This window comes from Salarias fasciatus, chromosome 20, assembly GCF_902148845.1.
Source record: "Salarias fasciatus chromosome 20, fSalaFa1.1, whole genome shotgun sequence".
In the NCBI taxonomy this organism is placed as follows: domain Eukaryota; kingdom Metazoa; phylum Chordata; class Actinopteri; order Blenniiformes; family Blenniidae; genus Salarias; species Salarias fasciatus.
In genome coordinates, this window is record NC_043764.1 from 10239156 (window position 1) to 10264067 (window position 24912).

Sequence of the window (24912 nt, forward strand, 5' to 3'; positions counted from 1 at the left end):
ATCCCATCATTCATTTGGAGTGGGCGTAGGCTCCCGTAGCAGCATCACAAAGGTTGGGCTCCTCCCTTCTGTATGCCGGAGGAAGAGAAGGAGGGAGGTAGAGACAGAGAATCAGGGTCAGATGAATTCAAGTCTGAGTGACGGAGGCTGGGTGTGCAAATGAAGAGGCGAGTGTGTGTGCGTGTGTGTGAGGGAGGACGAATCAGAAGGGGCTAGGCAGAGAGTTGGGTGTGTGTGTGTGTGTGTGTGTATGCATGTGCGTGTGTGTATGGTGTATCCGTGTATGAGAGAGAGAGAGGAAATCAGGCAGGAGACATAAAGAGAGGAAGGAAAAAGGGGGGCAGAAGGAAAAGGACAAGACAAGGGGACAGAGAGGGAAGATGGCTGAGCCGGAGCTGAAATCCAGGAGCAGCCGGGAGAGCGTTGTCAAGGCGGCGAGCCAGGAGAAGATGGGGGGTACGTAAAGTGCACGCTCACACGCCTGTAAATACCACATGGTGCAGGGCTGCATAATGCCACCATGTGCTCTGATGCAACATTTCGTGATGCAGAAGTGGAGCGGCAGACTTGTCGCTGCTGTAGATTTACAGTGTGGTTTCATGTTAACAGGTGATGGAGCCGATAGGGGCACATATCCAACACAGCAAAGTCCACAAATAAACACAACTATTGTAAGAAATGTGTATTTAAATCAATAGTAAGAATAGGTGACTACTACCGGATTCCAATATAATGTCTTTATTTGTAAAAATCATAATGTAAATCAGATTTCCTCTCAGATTATTTAGTCATAAAAGTTTAATTTCATATTGTCATGAATTACTATTGCAAAACAAACTCCAAAACTTTAACATTTTGAATTTCACGTGTGTGCAAATCAATACAGCCGCAGTTAAAATGTGAAAACTCTGATCTTCCCTCTGCTTCATGCCGACTCTCTCCCAGCAGCTGAAGCAGAACCCGGCCAAGACGGCCTGATCGTGGAGCCGTCGGCGTCTCCGTCCACCCCCATGGTCTCCGCCCCCGCCGCCGCCGCCAGCCCCACCGGCGACTCGCCCGTGAAGGGCGAGAAGATCGAGCTGAAGCGCAGCATCACCCTCTTCAATGGCGTGGGCATGATCATCGGCACCATCATCGGCTCGGGCATCTTCGTCACGCCCACCGGCGTGGTCAAGGAGACCGGCTCGGCCGGGCTCTCGCTCATCGTGTGGTCCGCCTGCGGCGTGGTGTCCACCATGGGCGCCCTGTGCTACGCCGAGCTGGGCACCACCATCGCCAAGTCCGGCGGGGACTACACCTACATCCTGGAGGTGTACGGCGAGCTGGCGGCCTTCCTGAAGCTGTGGGTGGAGATGCTGATCATCCGGCCGTCGTCGCAGTACGTGGTCTCGCTGGTGTTCGCCACCTACCTCCTGAAACCGCTGTACCCCAACTGTGCCGTGCCGGATAGCGCCGCCAAGCTCATCGCCTGCCTCTGTCTGAGTGAGTAAACTCTGTAGCGGGACGGATTCACATCTGGAGGACTTCTTTGATTGTTGCTTCTGAAGATCCATTGGTGTGACCAAACTGTAAGAAAAGCCTTTAAGGCTTTTCTTACAGTTTGGTCACCCCAATGGTATAAACGAAAATGACAGAATATCTGTTTAATGGAATCATGAAGTCTCCTTCAAGCCTCATCGTCACTTCCTAGGCCCGTTTTACTGGATCGCATCAGATTACCCGAGTGTCTGCTCTCCGCTCATCCTCTAAAATAATTTCAGATGCTCTTATTTGATACCCCTCCTCACAGGTGACTAATCCCTAATCTGCTTTGTTCGCCCCCCTCCGCCCGCCTGCAGCCTCCCTGACGTTTGTCAACTGTATCAGCGTCAAAGCGGCCACCAAGGTCCAGGACCTGTTCACTGCCTCCAAACTCCTGGCCCTCATCATCATCATCTTCTTTGGCTTCATACAGATTTTCACAGGTGAGTTGATTATGGACAAAATGTCACAAAACGCCCAGATTGTTTTTATTTTTAATCTATAGCTCCCCTACAGTTTGATTGCTTTGCTCTGTATTTATGTGCTGTGTGACGTGTATTTGGGTTTTACACATCTGTTTCTAATAATTTGGTTCATTCAAAAGGACATAATATGTAACTTTAAGAGCAAAACAGGAAAAAAAAAAAATGGTTTCATTAGCTGCAAAAACTGAAAACATCATATCTCCTCATCCTTAGAGTGTTTAAAACAACTGGCTTCTAGTGTGGCAATGTAACTTCTATTTTAATTTTTTCTCCATAGAAACTGAAATTAGGCTAGACGTAAAACCCCGTAAGGTAACGAAATGTCAGCGATGAGTAATGTTCCTGACGGTGTCGGCTGTCTCTTCAGCTGTGAGGGCTGTTTCTCAGCGTGAGCTGATTTCATCTCGCAGACTTGTTTTCATTACGTCTAATTGCACTACTGCCGATAATAACGGTGCACAGTCAGTGAGATTAATACCACAGAGGTTGTGTATGAGCAAAAAAAATAAAATATACACATAGTTAAACCCAGCGTGATCACGTTTTTTCTTTACAGTACAGTATATTGTCTTTCGCCGCTAATGATCACCAAATTGTTGTCGAGCCCTAATGAGCCTAACGAAGCAGACTGCCCTCCTTTCAGTCTGTGTGCACAGTTGCTGAGTGTGAACACAGAGCTCGCCTGTCTGCAGCCACGTGAATGAGTCAGTGCGAGCGTGCGGCCATGTGCGCGCGTGCGCCTGTGTGGGCGGACGGTGACGCTCGGCGTGCGTCTGTACATCATGTATCCAACCGAAATGATTTGCAGTTTGAGGAAAATAAGAGATGGTCACGACAAAAGATCATTCATCATCACGAATAACGTTATATTCAGACTATTTCGGGTAGTTTCTTTTTTTTTTTCTGAAACAGAAGGACACTCATGTGCTTCCCAAAAGTGAGTGGGGGGGATCCATTCAAAAGGAAACAGCGCGGGAAAACGGCGAGGCCATCAGTTGAGCCACGCCACATCTGCTGCCCCCCCCCCCCCCCCCCCCCCCCCATGCCCCAGCCTTCCCCCAACCCCTCCTCGTTCTGCCAGGCCACGCCCACCGCCATTGTGCTCCACGCTACGTTGCCATGGAAACTGGGCGGCGAAGCTTGCCGGCTGTTGTCACACTGTGGTCTTTCAGAGGAGGATCGAGTGAGAAAATAATACGCATGTAATAGGCCTCCCTGAACGGAGCCTCATTAACATCTGAAAGCGACAGGTAGAGGGGACAGTCACGCACGGCCGGGACCTCGAGATCACACACACACACACACACACACACACTCACGCGGCGTCCCCCTCTGAGCATCCACTGGATTTGCCGTGGATAAACGAGGGGACTGAAGTTTTACTTATCGAGAGATGCGACTGCGCGGATTGAAATGTCAGCCGGACTGGACCCGGGTGTGTTTCTGGACATCAGAGACGAGGCTTATCTGGCCGCTGCTGAGTGAAAATGTCAGGCGTGTCAGAGGGCAGCCAGCTCCAGACTGGCCCCGGGACAGAAAACATGAATCGGCAGTGAGAATCTGTTACATTTTCAACATGTTCGCTGTGAGTGAGAGCTTCGGCTTTCAGCTGTTGTAGATTTATTCTCCTCTCTGTGCACGTGCAGGTGACGTGCCGTACCTGACCCCGGAAAAGGCTTTTGAAGGCAGCAAACTGGGAGTCGACAACATCGTGTTGGCTCTGTACAGCGGTCTCTTTGCTTTTGGAGGCTGGTGAGATATTTACAACCTATTTCCAAATTACTAGTTCATCTTTTATTCCACACTGAACAAAATGAATTTCCTTTTTTCTTTCTCCAGGAATTACCTGAACTATGTAACTGAGGAGATGATCAATCCAGAGAGGTGACTTTAGTGTGATGAAGGTTGTCTTAAGGATAGCACATACTCTCCTGTAAATATAAACCAACAGCATGAATACTCTCAACCACTGCGCTTGCCTACCATCAGCAGGTTGCATGGAGAAAACACATAAAACATACTGTGAACAGAAACTGTCTCGCTACATCTAATAGATTTATACCAAGAATACACATTTGTAGCATTTATAAAAGAAAACTGCAGCACTTATTTTTAATAACACAGCAGAGACATCACCATTTTTTTCTGAAGATACTTGAACAGTGATTTATGGGAACTGACTCGATATGATACTACGGCTATGGGAGAAACATGTTCCTTAAACCCTGGGTTTTGTATCCCCTGTTCCTCCTTTTCTTAAGCTGTGTACCTTTGAGAGGCAGTAACAATTTAACTTGTGTAAGAAAATCCACATCTCAGATTCCTGGAAAATGAAAGTGCTGCAGTTTTCTGCACCTCGGACGGATCGAATGCAGAAAAACAAGCATGTGTTTTGCTAGACGGTGACATCCAGCATGACTCAGCAGTCTGCATGAAATCTCACACAAATTCAGTCACTGAAAACCTTCAGAAAAATAAAAAAAATTGTTTTGGGTGCGTCTTTGAAAGTGACCTTTGACCCTTGTCCTCCAGGAACCTGCCTCTGTCCATCATCATATCCATGCCCATCGTGACGGTGGTGTACGTTCTGACCAACCTGGCGTACTTCACCACCATCTCCCCCGAAGTCATGATCGAATCGGAGGCCGTGGCCGTGGTGAGTAACGCTCCACTGCGCTTCGCCGGCCGCCATTAAGACGGTTTGACGCACCGTGTGTTGTGTGCCGTTATTTTTTTTTTCAGAAATTCGGGGAGTACCACCTCGGCGTGATGTCTTGGCTGATTCCTGTCTTTGTGGGACTGTCCTGCTTCGGAGCCGTCAACGGATCCCTCTTCACCTCAGCACGGTGTGTGTGTGTGTGTGTGTGTGTGTTTAGAGGACGAAACTGAATATTTACAGCGTTTTGTGCGCAGGAGTAGAGGAATGGGCTGCTCCTACATCTCCGGCCGCCATTGGCTGGAAGTTTTTATAGGCCAACTGTCCATTGACGAATCGCTCCTGAATAGCCTCTTCTCTTCCAGTTTGTTCTACGCCGGAGCCAGAGAAGGTCAGCTCCCCGCCGCTCTGGGACTGGTCCACACAGATCTGTTTACGCCCGTGCCCTCCCTCATTTTCACAGTAAGACTCCAGTCGTTTGACATTTACTTGTGTTTTGTTACGGCTCGCCCCGTGATAGCATCGAACCAGGTCAGGCAAAGTGGATTTGTGTCATGTATAAACAAACCTTCAGACTGGCCTCAAAATCCCACACAAAAATAGAACCGTTCATCCAAAATCAGTTTTTCAGGTAAAACGTGTTTGCGTTCACGTGACTGAATCCGGCCCTCTTTCCGTTAGTGCTGTCTCTCCATGATGTACGCCATCTCCCAGGACATCTTCTCCGTCATCAACCTCTTCAGCTTCTTCACCTGGCTCTGTGTCGGCATGGCCATCGCCGGCCTGGTGTGGCTCCGCCTGACCAAGCCTGACCTCCGACGGCCCATCAAGGTAAAACACACACACATCCGAAAGGTTACCGCCGGCATTAAACGTTGGCATGTTTGTTTTGCTTGAAAGGTCATTTTTAAAGCATTTGATACTCAGAATTTGTGCTGAAAACATCAACATGGAGCATCTGCTAATATTTCCTCTTTAATAAAAGCACCGCTGTGTCGCCGTTGTTGCTATGGATTGGAAGTGGAGTCGTACTGCGTCTCCAGCGGCGGTCGAATGAAGACTCGGCTCTTTGTTTCTCTGTCATTGTGAGAATATTACCTTGCTTGACCAGAGCCTTTCATCTTCCTTTTTAGCTTGAGTGCTCTCAGCTTATTTGTTTTCTAAGATAAACTACTGATGTGGAAAAAATAAAGCCCCCCTGCTTTATGTGTAATCCATTCATGAAATAGCTATTGTCCTTCTCTTGAATATAAATCTAGAGCTTCAGAACTACAGTACTCTGCATGTATTTTGATTTACAAAAAATGAATGTAGTATCTGTTATAGTTCAGAAAACCATATGATGTAGACAGCTGCATACTCGACTTTCAAAGTTAAATGTATGTCCTGATAACAAAGTGCAGAAATACATAACAAGTGAAGGGAAATACTTTAAAAAGCAGAAAATATCATTTAAATATCAAATATGCCGTTTTTTTTCCTTGCATAAATGTTTTCAACTAGAACATCACTGTATTGCAGAACTTCTGTTGTAGTTGCTAAACTGTAAAAACTGCCTTATGACGTGAATCAAACTTAATTTAAGGCTAAGTTTTGTCTGTTTCTGAAATTCTGTATTGATTCAGAAATTTGAATTGTTTAAGTTACTGCAAAACAACTGTTTATGTCTAGGTTTTTTTTGAGCTCATATTGAAGTCGTGAACAGAAACAGTGCCAGAGCTCTGTGTTACATTCTTAAAACGGACTCATTTCTTCTTTTAACCTTATTGAGGACAGTTTAGAGTTGAAAAAAAAAACTGTTCCAAGCAGCTGACTGTGATACTAAGGTTACATGCTGAAGCTGCTAAAGTTGCCTAATAAAGTCAAGATCGACTATCCCGCTGAGTTTTATTTAAAAATGATTGAGTTTCTGACTCATAACCTTGATATGAATTAACAATTACTCGAGGGATTTTATCCACGCTGATAAACATAGCGCTGCCGTAATTCAGACTCCTGGAGAGATGTTTTGGTTCACCCCAGCTCGCTTTTTATTTTCTCCTCTCCTTCACAATAGAACCGAAGACCCTCAGCTGTGATGTTTTCGTTCCGCAGGTGTATCTTTTCATCCCGGTGACCTTCGTGTTGGGCTGCGTCTTCATGATCCTGGTGTCCTTCTGGGCCGCCCCGTTCGAGTGCCTGGTCGGCAGCAGCATCATTCTCACGGGCATCCCGGCCTACCTCCTGGGCTACAAGTGGAAGAAGCCGCATGTGGTCAAGAAGATGCTGGGTGAGTGACGGCTCCTCTCTGTTTTCTTTGAGCGAGGCTGGCCGAGCATCCATTACACGGAGGTATGAGAGCCACGTGAGAAGAGCGGCAGATACGTTTAGTTTGTTTATGCAGTCGGCGTGAGGCGTCAATTTAATGAAACCTCACAACACCGGCTCAGTCGTAAATCCAGTAAAAAAAGAAAAAGAAATGTTTTCTCCGCAGAAATCTTCACCATGTTCTGTCAGAAGATCTTCATGTCTGTTCCTGAAGAGAGGGAGCAACGCAAGGCGGACGAATAATCCCGGACGAACCCGAGCAGACGAAGGACCGAGTCGACGTTTCTGTCTGAACATTCCCATAATGTTTACATTCATTCATTCTTTGTTTCTGTTTTTTTTTTTTACTGCATTTTTTTAAACACTTTTTCTAACCAGCAGGTGGCTCAAAATGACTGACAGACAACTTACACACAAAAGTGGCTTCTCAAACTTACTTTACCATTAACGTGATAACAGTCACTCTTCAAAATGACACGACCTGTTTCATTTTTACTATGATCATGATTTAACATGTGAATAATTACAACAAGCACATAACCAATTGTATACCGCGCACACAAAATCCAAAGCTGCACACGCTGAACTCCAGTGGCCTGACACGTTTAACGTTCACCTCAAGTGTACAAATAAAAAAATACAACTAACAACCAAACTGCACAGCTCATTATAGTTTATAGTTTTTTATATACGCTGAAAGCTGAGGTAAAAACTTTGTAACAACTACTGATATTAAAATATAATAGTTAAAATTAAAAAAAAATAACACTGGAAACATAACTCATGATAACTAATAGAGAATATTTAGGTTCAGAGGCGTAACATTAGCATAAAGTAACACTGATTATCATTAACGTTCATGTCAACTAACAGTTATTTGTTTTCTTGCGTTCTTCAGTAAAGGGAGTTTGCAGTGAAGTAGTGAGGCACAGACGACGGTGTGTCGCTGTGACGCAGGTCTGCTTCCTCCTCCTGCGCCTCCGTCTGCGAGGGGTTCTTGTAGGAAGCCGTGGACCTGTACAGAAGTCAGACGTCATTCTAGTGGTCGTAATTAGTGTTTGTACTGAATGTATCTGTAGTGTGTGCCGGCCGTGTCAGTGCTGATATTCTTTTTATTTGTTAAAAGACCAAAATGAATGTTGCAGATTGAGAGACACTGGCTTTTGATTTTTACAAATATTGAAGAATTGACTACTAAATTGAACAGCTGAGCTTTTCCCCAAAGTTGCTCCCTCCGGATCCACAAAGCGCTCAAAGAGAAAGCTGCTTCTGGAGGACAGAGGGCAGCGGGTGTTACATGTGGGGTGGGAAAAAGTGCACAGATTGAGCAGACAAACGAACTGGACCGACGCTCGATTGCAGAAGTAAATGACCTCAAACATCCCGCGCCTTTTTTTTTTTTTTTAACCAACATAGTTGTTTGTGATGACAGATGGAACAAGGTTCTCCAAGCACAATCACTCCTCCCTCATCACATACGTTTATTGGTGTGTTCAGGCAGAGAAAAGCACACCTCGAAACAGCGTTGGCGCCTGAAGGTAGCAAATGTTTACTGCACATCTGACAGAGGTAGAAGTGCTTTTCAAAGTTTGCCAAGTTTAACGAAAACAAAAAAAGAAAGTGTAATCATAATGCATCTTTCCACTGATTGATTTGTTTATTGTAACTGGCAGATAGCTGCAAGCACAATAACAAACACTACAGATGTTTTAGGGAGATTTCAGCCCGCGCTCTTATAAATCATAATAAATCTGATTAGATGAAAAAAAAACTGCGCACGCACTGGGTTTCTAACAGCAAACTCCAGTCACAAACGTGTGTTTCTGCAGGCCTCATTGTGTGTTTTATGTCCTGCTCAACATGCTGTGTGCTCTGTGTGTGTATAAAATATTACCGTGTGCGCTCTCAGTACGTTCATTTCCTCATTTGCTCAATGAAATGTTGTGGAAAAAAAGAAGAAAAAGGAAATGTCATATTTTTAATTTGAATTTTGAAGGAACCTATTGTAACTGTTGTATCTCGGTGACCATGGCAGGTACATGTAACAATAAAAATATTTTGTTCAAAGCCGTCTGTGCAGTTGATAGGTCCTCTGTGTGAAGACAGATGGGTTGGATGGATGTTTAGGCTGACAATATTCCTCTGGAGATTACTACTTAAACCCTTGGTGCTTCGTGAATGCAGCAGCGTCAGGTGATCTGCAGCGCCGGCCGCAGAGCCTCTGTCCAGATGACATTTCCAAACACAGCTCCAGTCTAAATGAAGACGTTTTCACGCACGTAATTCTGTGATGAAGTGATCCATGGATATTATCATCCGGCCATCGAGTGTTTGGGTGATCAGTGTGAAGTACTGATCCTTCCCTTTCTGTCTTGTGGAGTTTGCTGGCTGTCAGACAGAGATGCCGCTGATGCCTGTGTTGTCAGGAGGGTTCATATCCGTCTGGAGAGGAAATGAGACGGCCTCATGGGTGGTATCCGAGCTGCTGGATGCAATATGAGCGATGGGAGATAGACTTTCAACTGGTCCAGTGCTGAATGAATGAGTGTCGCACTGTATGTATTTTGATGCAGTGTGGATGAAACAGCAACAGGACTGGTTCTTCTGTTCTGAAGCATAAATGAGTCACTTTGAAGCCCAGCTTTGTACATTTTGTCAGAACAATTCAAAAACAAGAGGAGCATTTATTTTTTGTAATCTTATCTTCTGACTTGATTGATTAGCAGTTTTCCTATAACTACTTTTGACAACTTTTAATGTGACAAAAATATGCATTTTGTTTGTATTTACATTTGTCAGTTTGTCCCAGCTCTTTGGAGAGCAGGTGGAGGAGGTTGCTGGGAACAATCAAGGTTAAGTTTGTTTTGCTGATGGTTTTCAATTCTAAATTGTTTTGTTCTTAGACTGCAGGAGGAAAAAAAAAACATACACACATGTACAGGGAGAACTTGGAAACTCCACCCAGAAATGACCCCAAACGGACAGATCCTGCTCACCACAGTGAGGCTGACTGACCCACATTCAAATCATCTGTTTAACATGACCTGTCCAGGCTGTAATCTGCCTTCACCAGCAGATCCACCACAGAGAAAACAGACAGGTGACAATAGACTACCTGGTGTGTGTGTGTGTGTGTGTGTGTGTGTGTGTGACTGCTGCACTACCCAGAGACAGGAAACACACACAAGCCTGGATTCAAACAGTGTGTAATCTCACCCGCCACTCCTCCACCATGTGCGCCCTCACGCGCCATTTCGGCAGTAATTCTTGTCACCAGCAGATGGCGACAGAGGAGAATTATTGAGAATGGAGAAGGAGACAGTCTGTGCCTCAAACTACATTCAGCCACAGCATTGGACTGTATTTAAAAAAAAAAAAAAAATCACATATATGAGCATTTATATATATTTTAGTTAAACATTAGTTCAAACTCAAAATAGTCCCATAGATTGAATTTTAGTATTTCAGTGGTGTGGGATCATCTCCCCATGATCCAGGTTAAGGGCCTTGATTAATGGCACTTCAGTGGTGGAAGCAGTGTTGAAACCTTTGGCGTCCTTTGCCAATAAAAGACATCAGCATTACGCCTCATCTCCAGTCGAAGTGACTTGACTGTAATTAAATGATCTGTGGAGGCTGATAAACAATGTGGAGGGTTTTAGGAACCAGCTGTAGGGGGCACTGCGCCATCATCCTCACCATGAGGAGAAAGACCTGAGAGAGAGAGAGAGAGAGAGAGCAGAGGAGTGGGGAGAGAGAGGGGGATCAGAGGGGGAGGGATGATAGATTCCATTTCTATTCTACCTTTAATTCAACTGTGAAATTCATAACTAAAAGGCAGTTCTTCTTTTCTTCTCAGGTGCTCCTCTGAAAGGCCGTGTGCTTCTGCCGCCGCTGCATCAACTCTGGGTTTCATCATCACACCTCAACACCCCAAAAAAAGAAGAAATAAAATAAAAATACAACATGGCCAGTGGGCAGAAAGAAAATGCTGCTTGATATATCACACTGATCTAGTCTAAATTCGAAAACATGAAAGGCAGGAAAGGAAAAAAAAAAAAAAAGGTAAAAAGGGCAAAGTTGATTGAGGAAAAGATACAGTGGGAAGCCTAAAAGGCCCACCTAATGAGCCAAGAGACAGCAGCCACATTACCTTCTGCAACATTAAAGATAATTCTCCTAATTAACCCCGCACACATGCTGGATGATTGTGTTTGTAGACTAGCGCAGCGATCCTGCACCGCTCATCAGAATGCTAACAAATCTGTAGGAGCAGAGAAAAAAGTCCAGGCGAGCACCTCGGATTTTCCACTTAAAACAGTTTTTATTACAGACAAAAGAAAACAAAAAGAAGTATTTGTGACACGAAAATGAATCTAATGCTGGTACATCAGCAATGCACCAACAGCAATTTCTGAAAAAATATTTATTATCTAATAATCATGTTGTTGAATCAATAATAATAATAATAATAATAATAATAATAATAATAATAATAATAATAATGCACCCCTGATGAAAATAAGCCAAAATGTTACTTCATATCATTCATAAATAGATGTGAAACCTGCAATCAAATTAAATAGTATGACCATATTGTAAAACATTTGATATCCAACAAAACAAAATGGGATCTTTCCTCACCGGCTTCAAAAATTAAAGAAGTACGTTTGGCAGGTTTATACACAAAATTAAAATATCTACCCCCCCATGACCTTTTCTCTGAAACGCAAACTCCTGCTACAGTGAAAAAACAAAATATCTTAAGAATTTTTTTTCTTCACAAAAAAAAAAAAAAAGATAAAGATGAGATCAACACAATTCTAAAACACCTAATAAAACTAGTCAAAAACTTTAAAATCCACTGTTATGTTTTTTCTTTAGTAACATTTCACATTTAGCAACTTTTTTTATTCACCTGTACAAGTGGTGTTGGGGCTAAGGGATGGTGGGCGGGGTTACAGGTGGAGGAGGGGGGGGGGGGGGGGGCGGTCCTTACTGACCGAGAGTGGGAGGAGCTAAAAGGAGAGGTTTCAATCTTTGACCCCCTACAGTTCTGTAACGTCCTGAGGCCGGCGTGAGGAGATCAGAGCTCCGCCACTGGAGGAGGAAAAACTGAGCACTGTCAGTCCTTTGCGAGTCCCCCGCCTTTGGAGAGAAACGAGACCAGTGAACATAGTTTCAACATGAGTTTTAGTGTGTGTATTTCCCTCTCTGAATCCGCCTGCACGAAGAAAAAAAGAAAAAAAAAAAAAAATCACAAAAAAAAAAAAATGGATGAAAAAAAAAAACGCAAGGGACTTCAGTTAAATACACACATCAGAGGAATCCATTTTGGTGATATTTACAATCACTCTGTGATAAATAAAGGAAACGGGGGAGTCCGTTACTAAGGTCGGGGATGATTTACAAATGTCTTATGTGTGTGTGTGTGTATGAGTATACCTTCCTCGAAATGTTGCTTTGCTTTCTCTCAGCCGGGGCGTTTCAGTCTGTCCTGAAGTACAAACACCCCCGGTGAGCTGCCTAGATTCTCCTTTTCCTGCACTAGATTCTCTACTCGAGACGGCTACGCTCCGAGACGCTTTGAGCGTTTCATCTCCCCAATAAGGGCAGTCCATGGCAAACAGAGTAATGGGAGTGAAAAAGGAGGAAAAAATCATTTTCAAAAAAAAAAAAAAAATCAAAAATAAATCAAAACAAAATGAGAAGACATTTTTTTTCTTTTCTTTTTTTTTTTTTGGTCTTCATTTCCAGTAATGCTGGCATGAGCTTAAAGCTCGCTGCCCTCTCAAAAAATGGAAAGTTCGCTGATAAGAAAAAAAAAAAAAAAAAAAAGCAAGCGCGATGCCTCAGGCTTCTGGCCGATCTAAGTGCTTGGCAAATAGGTGAAGTTACTGTAGCAGTCTTTGGGATTTTCAAAATCCATCAGAAAAAAAGAAAAAAAAAGAAAAAAGAAGAAGAGAATGGTGTAGAAGCAGATACATCGATGATGTTGTTGTTATGTAGGAAAGCTCCCTGGAGTCTGACATTTGGAGGTCTTTCAACTTCAAGTGAGGTAGAGAGGCTTGTCCCGAGCTCCCATGCCACTGCTGGGAAACAGACAAGAAACAGCTGCATTAATGTATGTCCATGCATGGGTCTCACAACACTGCTGGTGAGCCAGCGCTTCACCGGTAAGGTGATTAAATATTTTGTTTTGGCTTCCAAAGCAGCTCCGAAACAAAAAGCTGTTGAGAAAAAAAACAGGAAAAAAAAAAAAAAAAACAGACATCAATAAGCATGAAGTCAAAATTTGCAGATCACTCGGCACTTCAAATGTCAAGTACAAAGTCTGTTCCCCACTTATCCTCACTGACACGCTGGAAATAATTCAGGACCCTCCAAAAATTCCAAACTACAATGATCTGACGGGGAGAGTGAAGGTTTAAGCAGAGACTCAATCTACTTCAAAGAGCGTCTCACATGATTTGACCGAGGCGTGATCCCGTTTGACATACAGATGAATCGGCTCTAAATGCGGGCGATTCTGACTCCCGGCTCGGCTGCATCTCCACCAAGAAACAACGCGGAGTTTCAGGTGTGAGACGAAACATTCGTCTTGCGCTTGCTCGAGTGGCTTGATTCAATAAGGCAATGTGTGCTGAGCGAAACACAAGGAAACTTAATTGGATGTCACACTTTTTCCAGGCTGGGTAATAGCATTGTTCTACTGCTGCATTACTCATTTCAATTTCAAGGAGATGCTTTGCTTTAGCGGGGAAATTGCAGTTTATGATTAATACTGTCTGAGTCTGTGAGTGTGAAAGTGAAGTGGTTTAGACTAACTCATTTGGAAAATGAGTAACTGTCAGACAACTACTTAGCATGCTCGACAATCAAATGTCCCGGATTGCACTGAGATGGACAGAACGCTTGATTATAGATTAACGTGTTGGGAGCTCATTTCATTAAACTCATCTTCAAAAAATTCACTGCTGACCGGGAAGTGATGCCAAGTGATGGACTGCTGGCCTGTCCAGGGTTTACCCTGCCTCATAAAACACATTCTTGTGCTTTCAGTCTGCAGGAACTTTGCAGGTTATTTACTAAGAATTACCACGAATCACTTCATGTGCGGAAATAAACCTTTAAATGCAGATTTGCATGCATCGGGCCCTGTTCATGCAAGAGCGATCGACTGGAAATGGTATCGTTTGGATGTTTGTTTGCTTGCGGTCATCATGGAGATGAGTTACTATGGCACTTCAGAAGTCAGAAGAAAAATATTTGGGGGGGGATATTTTAAAATTAATACATTTACAATGAGTTGGGGAAACACCTAAAAACACTCGGGCGCTGTTTACTTTAGACTCTGCATAACAGTGTTTCCACTGTACGTGTCCACACGGCCGTTTCCTCTTGCGTGGGAAAGCACCACATCTGGAAATGGTGCGCTTGGTGGGTGTGACGTTTGACGCATCACAACGCGGCTCGAAACGCGCCGCGGTGCGTTTCCCATAGACAACGAGTGGGAAGTGGGAAACTGACGGATACTGTGGACGCGTACGGTGCAAGCAAACATGGCAGCGGCAAAGAGAGAGAGGTTTTTCCCAACCGCAGTGATGCTCAGAGATTTCAGCTTCTGCTTGAGAATGTACACGTGCTGATATTTCTTGAGAAAAACATGCAAACTCCGAGCCATGAACACAAACTGCACTGATGTTATTTAAGGAGAACTGCCGTATTTATTCACTTCACTCACTAAAACGTTTTCAGTTTCACTTTTTGCAAAGGAATCATTGAAAACAACCTAGAAATGAAGCAGGTTTGATGAGCTTACCCGCAATGGTTGGGTCCACAGTCTCTGTTGCAGTACTCGCCATCCCAGTCGGGGTTCTGGCCATGCACTGGATTGGGGGCCCCTGGAGACTGTGAGCCCCCGACGCTGTTCTGGTAATCAGCCTGGATATGGGAGAATCCCTGTCGATGGGAGATGAGAACCGGAGAAGAGGTTCTGTCACTGGGAGTGTGATGCTGAGCCATTAGAGTCTACTGAGTCATGATCCTGTTTGAAGCCAAACGCTCTCAGTTTTAGCAGTTGCTCCTGAAAGCGGCAAATAGTTATAGCTTTTCCCCCCATTTGCTCTTGTTCCTTGGTTAAAATATTTTCTCAAATTGCACGTCTCACACCGAACTGACAGTCTGCTGCTCGACTGGTGGCTTCACTTCTTCAGAAGTCTGTTATTAAACCGCTTCCTGTTTCATCAGAAGAGTGACTGAGCTTATAATATGCAAAGGAGGTAAACTTGAGGTTTCCCTTTTTAATGAAGAGCAGCAAACCGGATGAGACGAAGCTCTGGCGGAGGAAAGCACTGAACGCTGTGATAGCTGCAGCTCCTCGGCCTCCAGCACAGGTTTTTATCTAATATCACAAACACAGCGGTGGGCGTGTCGCGGGTTTTTATGAAGTTACAGCGAAGACCAACCTGTTGGCTGAGAGGAGGGGAGTGCAGAGGTGCCTGGAGCCCCATTTGGTGCGAGATGATTGGCTGCGACTGCTGCATGCGGATTGGCTGGTTGAGCAGCGAGCTCTGGTGCAGGGAGAGCTGGGCGTGCGGGTGCAGGGGGGGGCTGATCTGGAAGGGTGCGGGGGGAGAGGCACTCATGCTGGGCGGGAGCATCTGGGACTGGCTGAGGGCCGGGGCCAGGGTGTGGCGCGGCGGGCCGCCGTAGCTCTGGAGGTCTGACAGGGGGAAGGAGCCCGGCGGGCCCAGGTAGGGCGAGGAGGGCTGGGGGGGCACGCTGTACAGGGGCTGCTTCGGGGGCAGCAGGTGGGAGGGCTGGCTGGTCTGCTGGGCACTTTTGGTTCAGGGTCGTTGTATGTCTGTGGATGGAAAACAAACTTCACGTCAGAAAAATTATGAAACCCAAAATCCCCCAAACAAAGCAGGAACTGGTCACTAAAGCCGGTCCAGGTTTGATTAGTTTGTGTTCTGGATGAAGCATCAGCCACAGCTGGGATATGAACACAAGTTCCTCGCTCCTTAGGCCAAGTTTCACACACACATCAAACACACACAAACTGACTACATCGCATCTAATCTTTTAACTGAACAAAACTTTACTGAATTGCATTACCCTCTATAGTTCCAAATAACTTTTCTTTAGTTTTAACGCTTGACGAACTCAATACAGCAAGCAGAAATAAGTTTTGCTCCTATTAAAACCAAAAGAATTTGAGAAGCTCGTCCCTGCTTGTTGTAGCTGAGCTAACCAACCTGGGCTTTCACCTTCATAAAGATTAGCTTCATTGGAGTATTAAGGATTACTTGCAAACTTAACATACATTACTATAAGTTAAAGATGCTTTTTCGGACCAGCTTCTGACCCTACTTTTGTGAAACTGGTGGAGGGATGAAGCCTTGTCAATGAAATCTGATAAATCTTGGCTTCACATATTAATTTCCCTAACATTAACATGGGTAAATTGGATGGTTGGCTTTCTACTACACTCAGCATTCAGTGACAAGATTTTAATGGTGAAAAAACAGGTTTACAAAACATTTTGCTTTAGCTTTAGAAACACATTGAGACTTTTATGGTAATTGCAGCTGATCATTTGTACCTACAATTCCCACCATGATGATGAAAAACATGGAGGGGAAAAAGCCGCTAAACGTAAACCTGCAGGAATTTTCTTATTACTTCTTCACATTGCTATGCTTTGGACAGCCATTACTAAAAATTCAAGACAGTAAGATCTGTTCAACATATAAATACAAACTGATGGATTTAATTTATTTAGTCTCGGTGGATTTATTATGATATATTCGTGTATTCCTGTAAAAGCCGAGGGAACAGTTCCTTGAAGAAAACAACCGAATCCCCTGAGCTTGACCTTTCTCCACTGGGACGGTGTCGCACTGGCCAGGTGCAACATGCACGAACCCCCCCCCAGCTCCAGCCCCACCTCCACCTCCACCCTCTGCAGGCCTCTGTGATGAGCTGTCAGATTGCTCATCTCCAGCCATCAGTGTTGATTAGACGGTAATGGAGCCCATTTGTATGAATAGAGCTGGGGCCGAGGTAATGATCAATAGACACCTTGACAGATAGATGGGGAGAGGAGGGAGACGCGCACACCCACATGCATACACATGCGCGCGTGCACTAAAAGCACCGGCGCACGCACGCACACACACACACACACACACACACACACATGCGCAAATACATATATGCAGGACCGTGGGCAGAGAAATGAGGCTGTTTGCCTGCAGAACAAATGGAATGACAAAAGGAATCTTCCCCACACTACATTGTGTGTTGTTAATACGAGACGGCACTAAACAATGCGATCCTCAGCCTCCTCCTTGCCTTTCTTTATTCCGCACGCTACCGCGCTTGAGGATAACGCAACGCCATCATTCACGGGGCAAAAAGGGGATGTCATAGATCTGAATTAACAAGACGGCGTCCTGGGTGGAAGCAGCAGTGAAGGCAGTGATTGCACGCGCGGATTTTGATGTACTTCCTCTTGCAGATGATCAGAGAGGTAAATCGATGATCTAATTCTAATGCTGTTGGTGGAAGATAAATTTCGGGTTGCGACGTTCTGAGGATACACACATTTACATCTGATAACACATTTTGCACATGAGGGAGAGCAGTTTTATTTTTTTTTTTTCATACTCCACATGCACATAAACGGCCATATGTGTGCTGTGACTGGCCGAACCCCTCCCCCAATCCCTCTATATCACTATACAGCTGCAATCCCCCCCCCCCCAAACTGCACCCTATGGAAATCAGGTATTGTTCCAAACATGGCAGCCTCTTTTGCATCACATGCCCCTGGCCCTCCGCAGCACCACCAGCTCATCCCGAGGTAGCCCCTCCCAGCCCATTAGCAGGGATTTCCATCCAATCCATCATCAGTCTTAGCCGGGCATGTGTGTCATAAGTGTTACCTTGGAAACCAGACTGGCTCGGTACGCCGCCAAGGCTTTCAGGTACTCTTTCTTAGCCGCCTCAGTTTTCCTCTTGTAAGCCTGTGAACGGGGGGGGGGGGGAAAAAAGAAGGGGAAAAATCAAAACAAGAGGCTTGGGTGAGAGGAGAGGTTGACATAGCCATAAACGTACAGACACACATCTGTCAATACACACATACACAAAGTCTCCTGATTGTGCGCGCACGCACACACACATGTCCTTAATGTTTCCCTTTCCATCAGAGCCAATGGTACAGAACACCTCTATTTCCTCATCACAGCACTAATACTCCCTCATCTCAATGTGTCTCCTTCTATTGTAGCAACACATCATTTCCATTCCAATCCACCTAGAGAAATGAACTGGAACTTCTCTCTCTCTCCTCTCTCTCTCTCTCTCTCTCTCTGCCTTCCTCTCGCTCCGTCTCTCTCTCTCTCTCTCTCTCTCTGCCTTCCTCTCGCTCCGTCTCTCTCTCTCTCCTCTCCTCTCTCTCCCTCTCCCTCTCTCTCTCTCTCTCTCTCCTTTCAGCTCCACAATGGCGCTATCAGTGCGCTGACATTAGTGATAAACCGAATGGTTGTCGTCGTTGGCACATTGGGGATGCGATCCCTTTGTATGAGTTTTGTTGAAACTGCCGTCCGCGTTGTTACGGTGATGTACGGACCTCGGTCGCCGGCACAACAACCTGCTTGCCGTGTTTCCGTCAGCGCTTCTCGTTTGCATAAGAAATGCGGGTTTATGAGTGCGTATGAATATCTGCATGTGTGTCTCCGCAACGCAGGTGTCTGTTACGCGATACGGCACGTATATAAATTTGAGTGGCTGTGTAGGAAGCAGGAGAATGACTGGAAATGGGGCTATTAGCTATAAGGGCTTTGAGAACAATCATGTCCATTACAGAAAACAAAAAGGATGGAGAAATATTACTTTCTTAGGAAGGACAAATGTGTTTATGCAGCGCTCTTTCTTTGATACTAATGTACATTTACAGCCACCTAAATGGCACATTTATAAAGCTCTTATTCCACAAAGGCTGGGGATTCATTGTTTTCATATACTCCTTTGTTCGATCGGAAAAAAAAAAAATGCAGCTTAAAAAATATCTAAAAATGGAGAGTAAATTCAACCTGTTTACTAAAGCTACAGCTTGTCTCAATACAACACCCAGTCTTTTGTATAATTAATGCACTGAATTGTTTGGAAAATGCACAGTGTTGTTTGAGTTTGTGAGGGAACATTGTCTGCATAGAGAGTCTTTTCCTGTAATCAAAACTTTCTCATCCAAACAGGTTGCTGGTAGCGAAAGGCTGCAACAGCTGCGTTTTCTCTTTAAGCTAAATACCCATGAAACACAACATATTGACCCCCTGCAACTTCGTCATCATTAGCGCCTCCTACCTTTATTGCTGAGCTGGAGATGAAGTTAAAAGCAACAAAAGTGATAAATTCCTCTTCCTGGATTGCCAAGTTGCCCTTCAGCTAAATCCAAGGATGAGAGGATGTGTGTGTGGAGGGGAAGCGAGGGGGGGGGGGGGTCACTAATTCTGTATCTGGGCAGGATCAAAATAGCAAATGAGAGATATAAATAAATAGGAGTGGAAATGAAAGTTCACACGTATCCCGGCTTGTCAGAGGGCCGATGGAGACGCATGGCGTGGAGGCAGGAGGGACGGAGCGGGGAATGGGACACTGCCTCGGCCTCCAGCTTTGTGGGAGTTTGCTTTGGCAAAGATGTTTTTACTTCTTCTACAATATTCTGGAAATAAAACATTTTTTTGGTATCAATAGATTTGCGCAGCTAAGAAAAAACACTGAAGATGCCTTTGCATTGTCGCTGCTGAAAACAATCCAAGCAAGGGAAGGTTGTGTGTGTGTGTGTGTGTGTGTGTGTGTATATATATATATATGTGTGTGCAATCATATGTGATTGTTTGTTTTTTGCTGGGATACACTACAACGTGCGCATGTGTGTATTTACCCACTGCATAACATATCAGAGCTGGAATCCTGTAATCTCCCCAGGCATGTTTATATTTTCCCCATATTGACCATTTCTAGCCTGTAAAATGTCCTACTTTGTTAGTCTCAGACTGTTTACGGCTATTGTTGCACGGAGAGCCTTCCCCACCCTTCCTCCACTTCCCTTTGGTAGAATTAAATTTAGAGAGAAAAATCATTTTAATGAGAGTCAGGGGAGTGGGGATAAACGGATGGATATATCTTTAGAAAGAGAAGAACTAGCTCATTAAGGTGAGCTGTATCTCACAGCGATGTTCTGGTAATTACACAGCAGATAAAAGCCAACCAAAGGCTGCCGTCCTGCTGCGGCGCGCACGCCATCTTCTGGAGGAAACCAAACGTTTGTATGGAACATGTATGTTTTTTTTTTTATGTGGCAAATATTTATTTAATGACGCAGGGACGGAGGTGAGCGAGCCTGCATTAGATATGGACAACGAGGGACCGGTGGGCCACGTCTTCTTTCTATCCAAACTTCCAAATCAATACATCATTTGTGTGAAGGTGATGGAAGGTCCGATTCCATCTCAGGATGAAACGCCTGTGTCGCACGCGTGCAGTTTAATGAAGCAGACTCAGAGCGTACACTTGGTTGTTTTCATTAAGGAGGCACTAGGATTCTTAGACGAAAACGGTCCTTTGACAGAGAGGATGAATTTTCGTGCCCTCAGACACATCAAACGTTTCCTTTCGCTGAATCTACTGTATCTTCAGAGATCAGGGCGTCAGTTTGGGAATGGTTTTAATTCAATTCGGCTGGTCAAAAAGTATGAAAGGGGAAATGAAAAAGGGTGGATGAAAACTTTCACAACACTCTGGTTTTGTGTATAAATGTTTAACTCGTCTGTTTTCCGGCATCGGCTTCCTTCCTGCACTATATATTCCGTACCCTGCTTCTGCTCCTCTCCTAGCTGTCCCACATGGACGCCACGATCTTGGAGACGTCCCCGAAGGTGGCGTTGGGGTTCTGCCCTTGATAGCTGCCTGGGTGTCTCTGAAGAAGAGCGCGTATGCCGACACGGGCTTCTGCGGCTCGTTGGGATCCTTCTTCTTCTTCTTTTCTGAGGTTTGGGTTTGGGCTTCATCATTTCTGCCGAGGCTCGCTTCTCACTGCTTATCTGGAGACAGAAAGAGGGATGAAGAGGACGAGGAGAGAGAGAGAGAGAGAGAGAGAGAGAGAGAGAGGAAGAAAAGTCATTAATCAGTTCTTAATCGCTCCAAAAAAATTGAGAAGTCTTTTACGCTCTGCTGTTTGTATTCATGATTTTTCAAGGTTCTAGTAATATTGTATGTGCACACACACACAAAAAAAAGCTTCAAATAGACTATTTTCTGAAAGGATGCCAGGTAGACAGTTTTGTCTCGCAGGTGCAGCGAGGGGTCTTTGAGACGAAACTGGAAAAGTATTAGAATTTAATCTGCAGCAGCTTCACTAGATTCCATTTTATCACTTGTGATATCACAAAAATCATGAACATTTTTTTTTTTTTTTGCCTCTTTCATGTGAACCACAAAGAATTCAAAAACATTTTTTTTTTCCGAGGAAACCATAACAAAAAGAAAATCAGAGTTTTTTCTTTTCTTTTTTTTTTTTTCCCTCCCCATCCCGTACACACCCAGTGAGGCTGTCAACAATAACATGCGCAATCTCACTACATTTTCAGGAGGCCAAAATGTTCACATCTGTTTGATGTGCTTGATCCAATACACATGAATACATTTTCATTTTCCATGCAGGGGCTTTGACTGGGAGTCAAATCCAGGTCACCTGATTCTGGATGTGATTCTATATGGAAATTGCCTTCTTTGCTGAGGAGAGAGCATGTCAAGCAGAGGATGAGAGAGAGAGAGAGAGAGAGAGAGAGGAGAGAGAGAGAGAGAGAGAGAGAGAGGAGAGAGAGAGAGAGGGAGGGAGAGATGTGAGAGAGAGGAAGGGGTGCAGTGGAGGTTGGATGGCAGGCAGCGAGAGAAGCCTTGATGTTACCATTAGCATCACTGAAACATCAGTTAACCTGATGTTCTGGTTGCTATTAAGGCAGAAAAAAAAAAACAAATTCCACTTTCCGTTCACGTCTAGGAGATTTAATGACATTCTGAATACACAACAGTATGAGTTGGTGCCGTATCAAAATGAAGGATGCTCATGTTGACTCTGGCTTGTTTGTTTTGGATTTGTAGAGAGTTGCTAAAACCGTGTTTGGTTCCCTGAGTCAAGTGACAGTGAAGTTCCTTTTCTTTTTTTCTTTTTTTTTTTTGGCACCATCTCCGAAGGCTGAGGTCCTATTTCATCATGTTGCCATTTTAGAGAAGATTTTAAACATCTTTGAATGGTTTGCTTTCATAATCCACTGATCCGGAGTGTCAGTGTTAAAACACAGCAGGGGGGGGGGAGCACGCCATGAAAAGATTTGTCCCTGTGCAAGTATCAAACAGCCACTGGAGGACATTTAAAGACGTTCATTTCCATCTAATGCATACTTATCACGAGATTAAGCAACGGCCATGTTTTCCCCCCTTTTCACTGTCAATTGGAAAACAGGAAATGACTGCCTTTGAAAATTGTATTGTTCAGCAAAGCATTTGCCAAACAACACACTGTATTCCACACAGCATGAAATTAACTAATCAAAATTCAAGGTCAGGAGCACATTTGGCAGCTAGAGAAAAACCTTCAAAATGGCTTTTGTGCTGCGTGGAAATGAATGAATGTTCCCATTCAGGCTGATGTGGAAGTATTGCTTGTCTATTTCACAGCTTACAGGTAATATTCTTTTTTTTTTTTTTTTTTTTTCCGTACGAGCGTGCGTGGTTTCATTAAAAAATAATCATCCCTCACTTTTAGGCAATGAGGCAGAAGACAGGCATTTGAAACGACATCTGTTCCACCCAAGCCTTTGAAGTGAAAATAGAATAAACTGAAGGTTGAGCTAATGGAATGACAAAATAGGAAAAAAAAAGAAAAAAAAAAGAAAAAAAAGAAGGCTAAATAATCTTCAGGAAATTCACATGTATTCATAGAGAGAAGAGAGTGATGACACACAACAGCTTGCAGCAGCTTGCAATCAACCAGCAGAACAAGAGGCATATTTTCTCACTCCTCTGCCTATTTTCTCCTCTCATAATCCCAGATTCACGTCTGTGAAGTACAAACGGCGAAGGGCTGACATACTGATGAAATATCAATGGATCTGAAAGACCGGAGAGAAACGTGAACAATTAACAAATGCTACATTTAAGTAGTCAATAAACTGGTTTCAATACATTTTCTTCGTTTAGATACTGAAATAAATCTCCCCTCAAATTCTTATATTGTTTACATCTGCTCCTAGTGCGCTCCATCTTAATCTAATTCTGAGACTAGAAATCCAATATTGCTTTTAATTCTTTCAAGAAATTCAAGAATAAATGTAAACTGCATGAACATGTTATGACAGAATGATGATTTCTTTTTAATATTATAAAAATAGACCAAGTGCCACTTCACTGTAACTTGTTAAGATTCAGTTTGATTAATGTCAACTGTCTACTTGTCATCCTCACACATCAAATACAGGAATAACTGCAGGAAAATGAGAAAAAACGTTATTGCGTCTGATCGAAAACATCCATTAGAGTGTTTTACTTGCTGGCTTTGCAAATTATTGTCGCGGATGAACAAATACCCGCCATGTAGCAACAATATCAGGCTTATTTTCCTGGGTTTTCTCCTGCAGGTGCAGAGAACAGTCATGATTATGACAGCTGTTGTTGTCAGTTGAGGAAAAGAGGCAGTCGCATCCCTTATTCATAATGCAGCACCTTGTGGCTGCAGTGCATTCTGGTCTATTTTCCCGATACTGCCGGTGAGCAGATTGGTATTTGGTGCTCTTGTGCGATGGACTCCTGTTGATGTAAAACTGTGAGACTGTGAGGTTCTTTGACGCTGATGTACCAACACTAGATCCTGATGTTTTTCATATTTCACACTGACGGACAGTTTTTTTTTTTTTTTTTTTTTTCGTGTCCTGCTCCACTCTTACTGAAGGCTGGCTGACAGAACATGATCTGATGGTGTCTGGAGCTGGACTGCTATGTTTTTATTCCACATATAAAACATACATATTCCACACAAATATAAAACTGAATTGCAAATTGCTAGCCTCCACTATATTTAAAAAAAAAAAAAAAAAAAAAAAAAAAGTCCATTTATCTTCACAGTTCAGTCCACAGCAGCAACTTTAGGTGTTGTTGTGCAAAGGTTTGCTTTGGGACTTTTCCAAATCATTCATCTCTAAATGCTTCCCAGGTTTTGCATAAAAACAAAGCAATGAAGGAGCCATGATCAGGCATCGTAATCAGTCAATCTACTGCCAGCAGAATTCTCATGGAAAAGACAACTTGGAGACAGAATAAAAACTTCTTCAGATGAAAACAAAACAAATATAATGATTGCCTCCACATTTTACGTGCTCACTGTTTCCATACAAGCAAACACATTTCGTATTCATAGAACGGAGTTAAACCAACACTGTCTTGGAAAATTACCTGACTTTGACACTGAGCAGCTTCTCATTTGAATGAGTGTCGTGTGTTACGGAATGTGTTGAACAGTAGTGTGACTTTATTTCCCTGTCATGGCTCCACTGCTGGCCAACCACTCCGGCGAGGGTCGGGGCGACCAAAAAAAAAAAACAACAACAAAAAAAACCCAGCACAGTGCTGTTGCCAGGTAAGACCACCGTGTTCTGTGCAGAGCGGAGGAGTCTAAATATATGTCTGTACACAGCTTTCTCGTTCACCGGCAGAAGACGGAACTATAGTGTCAGCTTTAGCCTGTTCATCCCATCAGCATTTCTGTTGTTTGACAGCAAGAAACGAGAGATGGAAGGAGAGAGAGAAGAGAGAGAGAGGAGAAGAGAGGAGAGAGAGATGAACAGGAGGGGGATATGTAATTCTGAATGGACAGTGCTG

At 44.0% G+C, this 24912-nt stretch overlaps 2 protein-coding genes across 2 annotated transcripts in view; one reads left to right on the plus strand and one right to left on the minus strand.

The window, feature by feature from the left end:
* Window positions 1-8063, plus strand: LOC115408813 (large neutral amino acids transporter small subunit 1-like). Its single transcript, XM_030119743.1, has 11 exons — window positions 1-456; window positions 946-1482; window positions 1839-1964; window positions 3653-3758; window positions 3846-3890; window positions 4539-4662; window positions 4749-4852; window positions 5028-5124; window positions 5344-5493; window positions 6757-6931; window positions 7136-8063. The coding sequence occupies exons 1-11, from the start codon at window positions 381-383 to the stop codon at window positions 7210-7212; spliced, it is 1617 nt and encodes a 538-aa protein (XP_029975603.1). The 5' UTR covers window positions 1-380; the 3' UTR covers window positions 7213-8063.
* A 3778-nt stretch (window positions 8064-11841) lies between these two features.
* Window positions 11842-24912, minus strand: part of LOC115408814 (thymocyte selection-associated high mobility group box protein TOX-like) — a 65791-nt gene continuing 52720 nt past the window's right edge. The window contains 8 exon segments of the mRNA XM_030119744.1: window positions 11842-13061; window positions 14792-14931; window positions 15438-15811; window positions 15814-15835; window positions 17922-18002; window positions 20852-20937; window positions 20940-21023; window positions 21026-21080. Coding sequence (XP_029975604.1) covers window positions 13019-13061; window positions 14792-14931; window positions 15438-15811; window positions 15814-15835; window positions 17922-18002; window positions 20852-20937; window positions 20940-21023; window positions 21026-21080 — 885 coding nt within the window. The 3' untranslated portion in view covers window positions 11842-13018.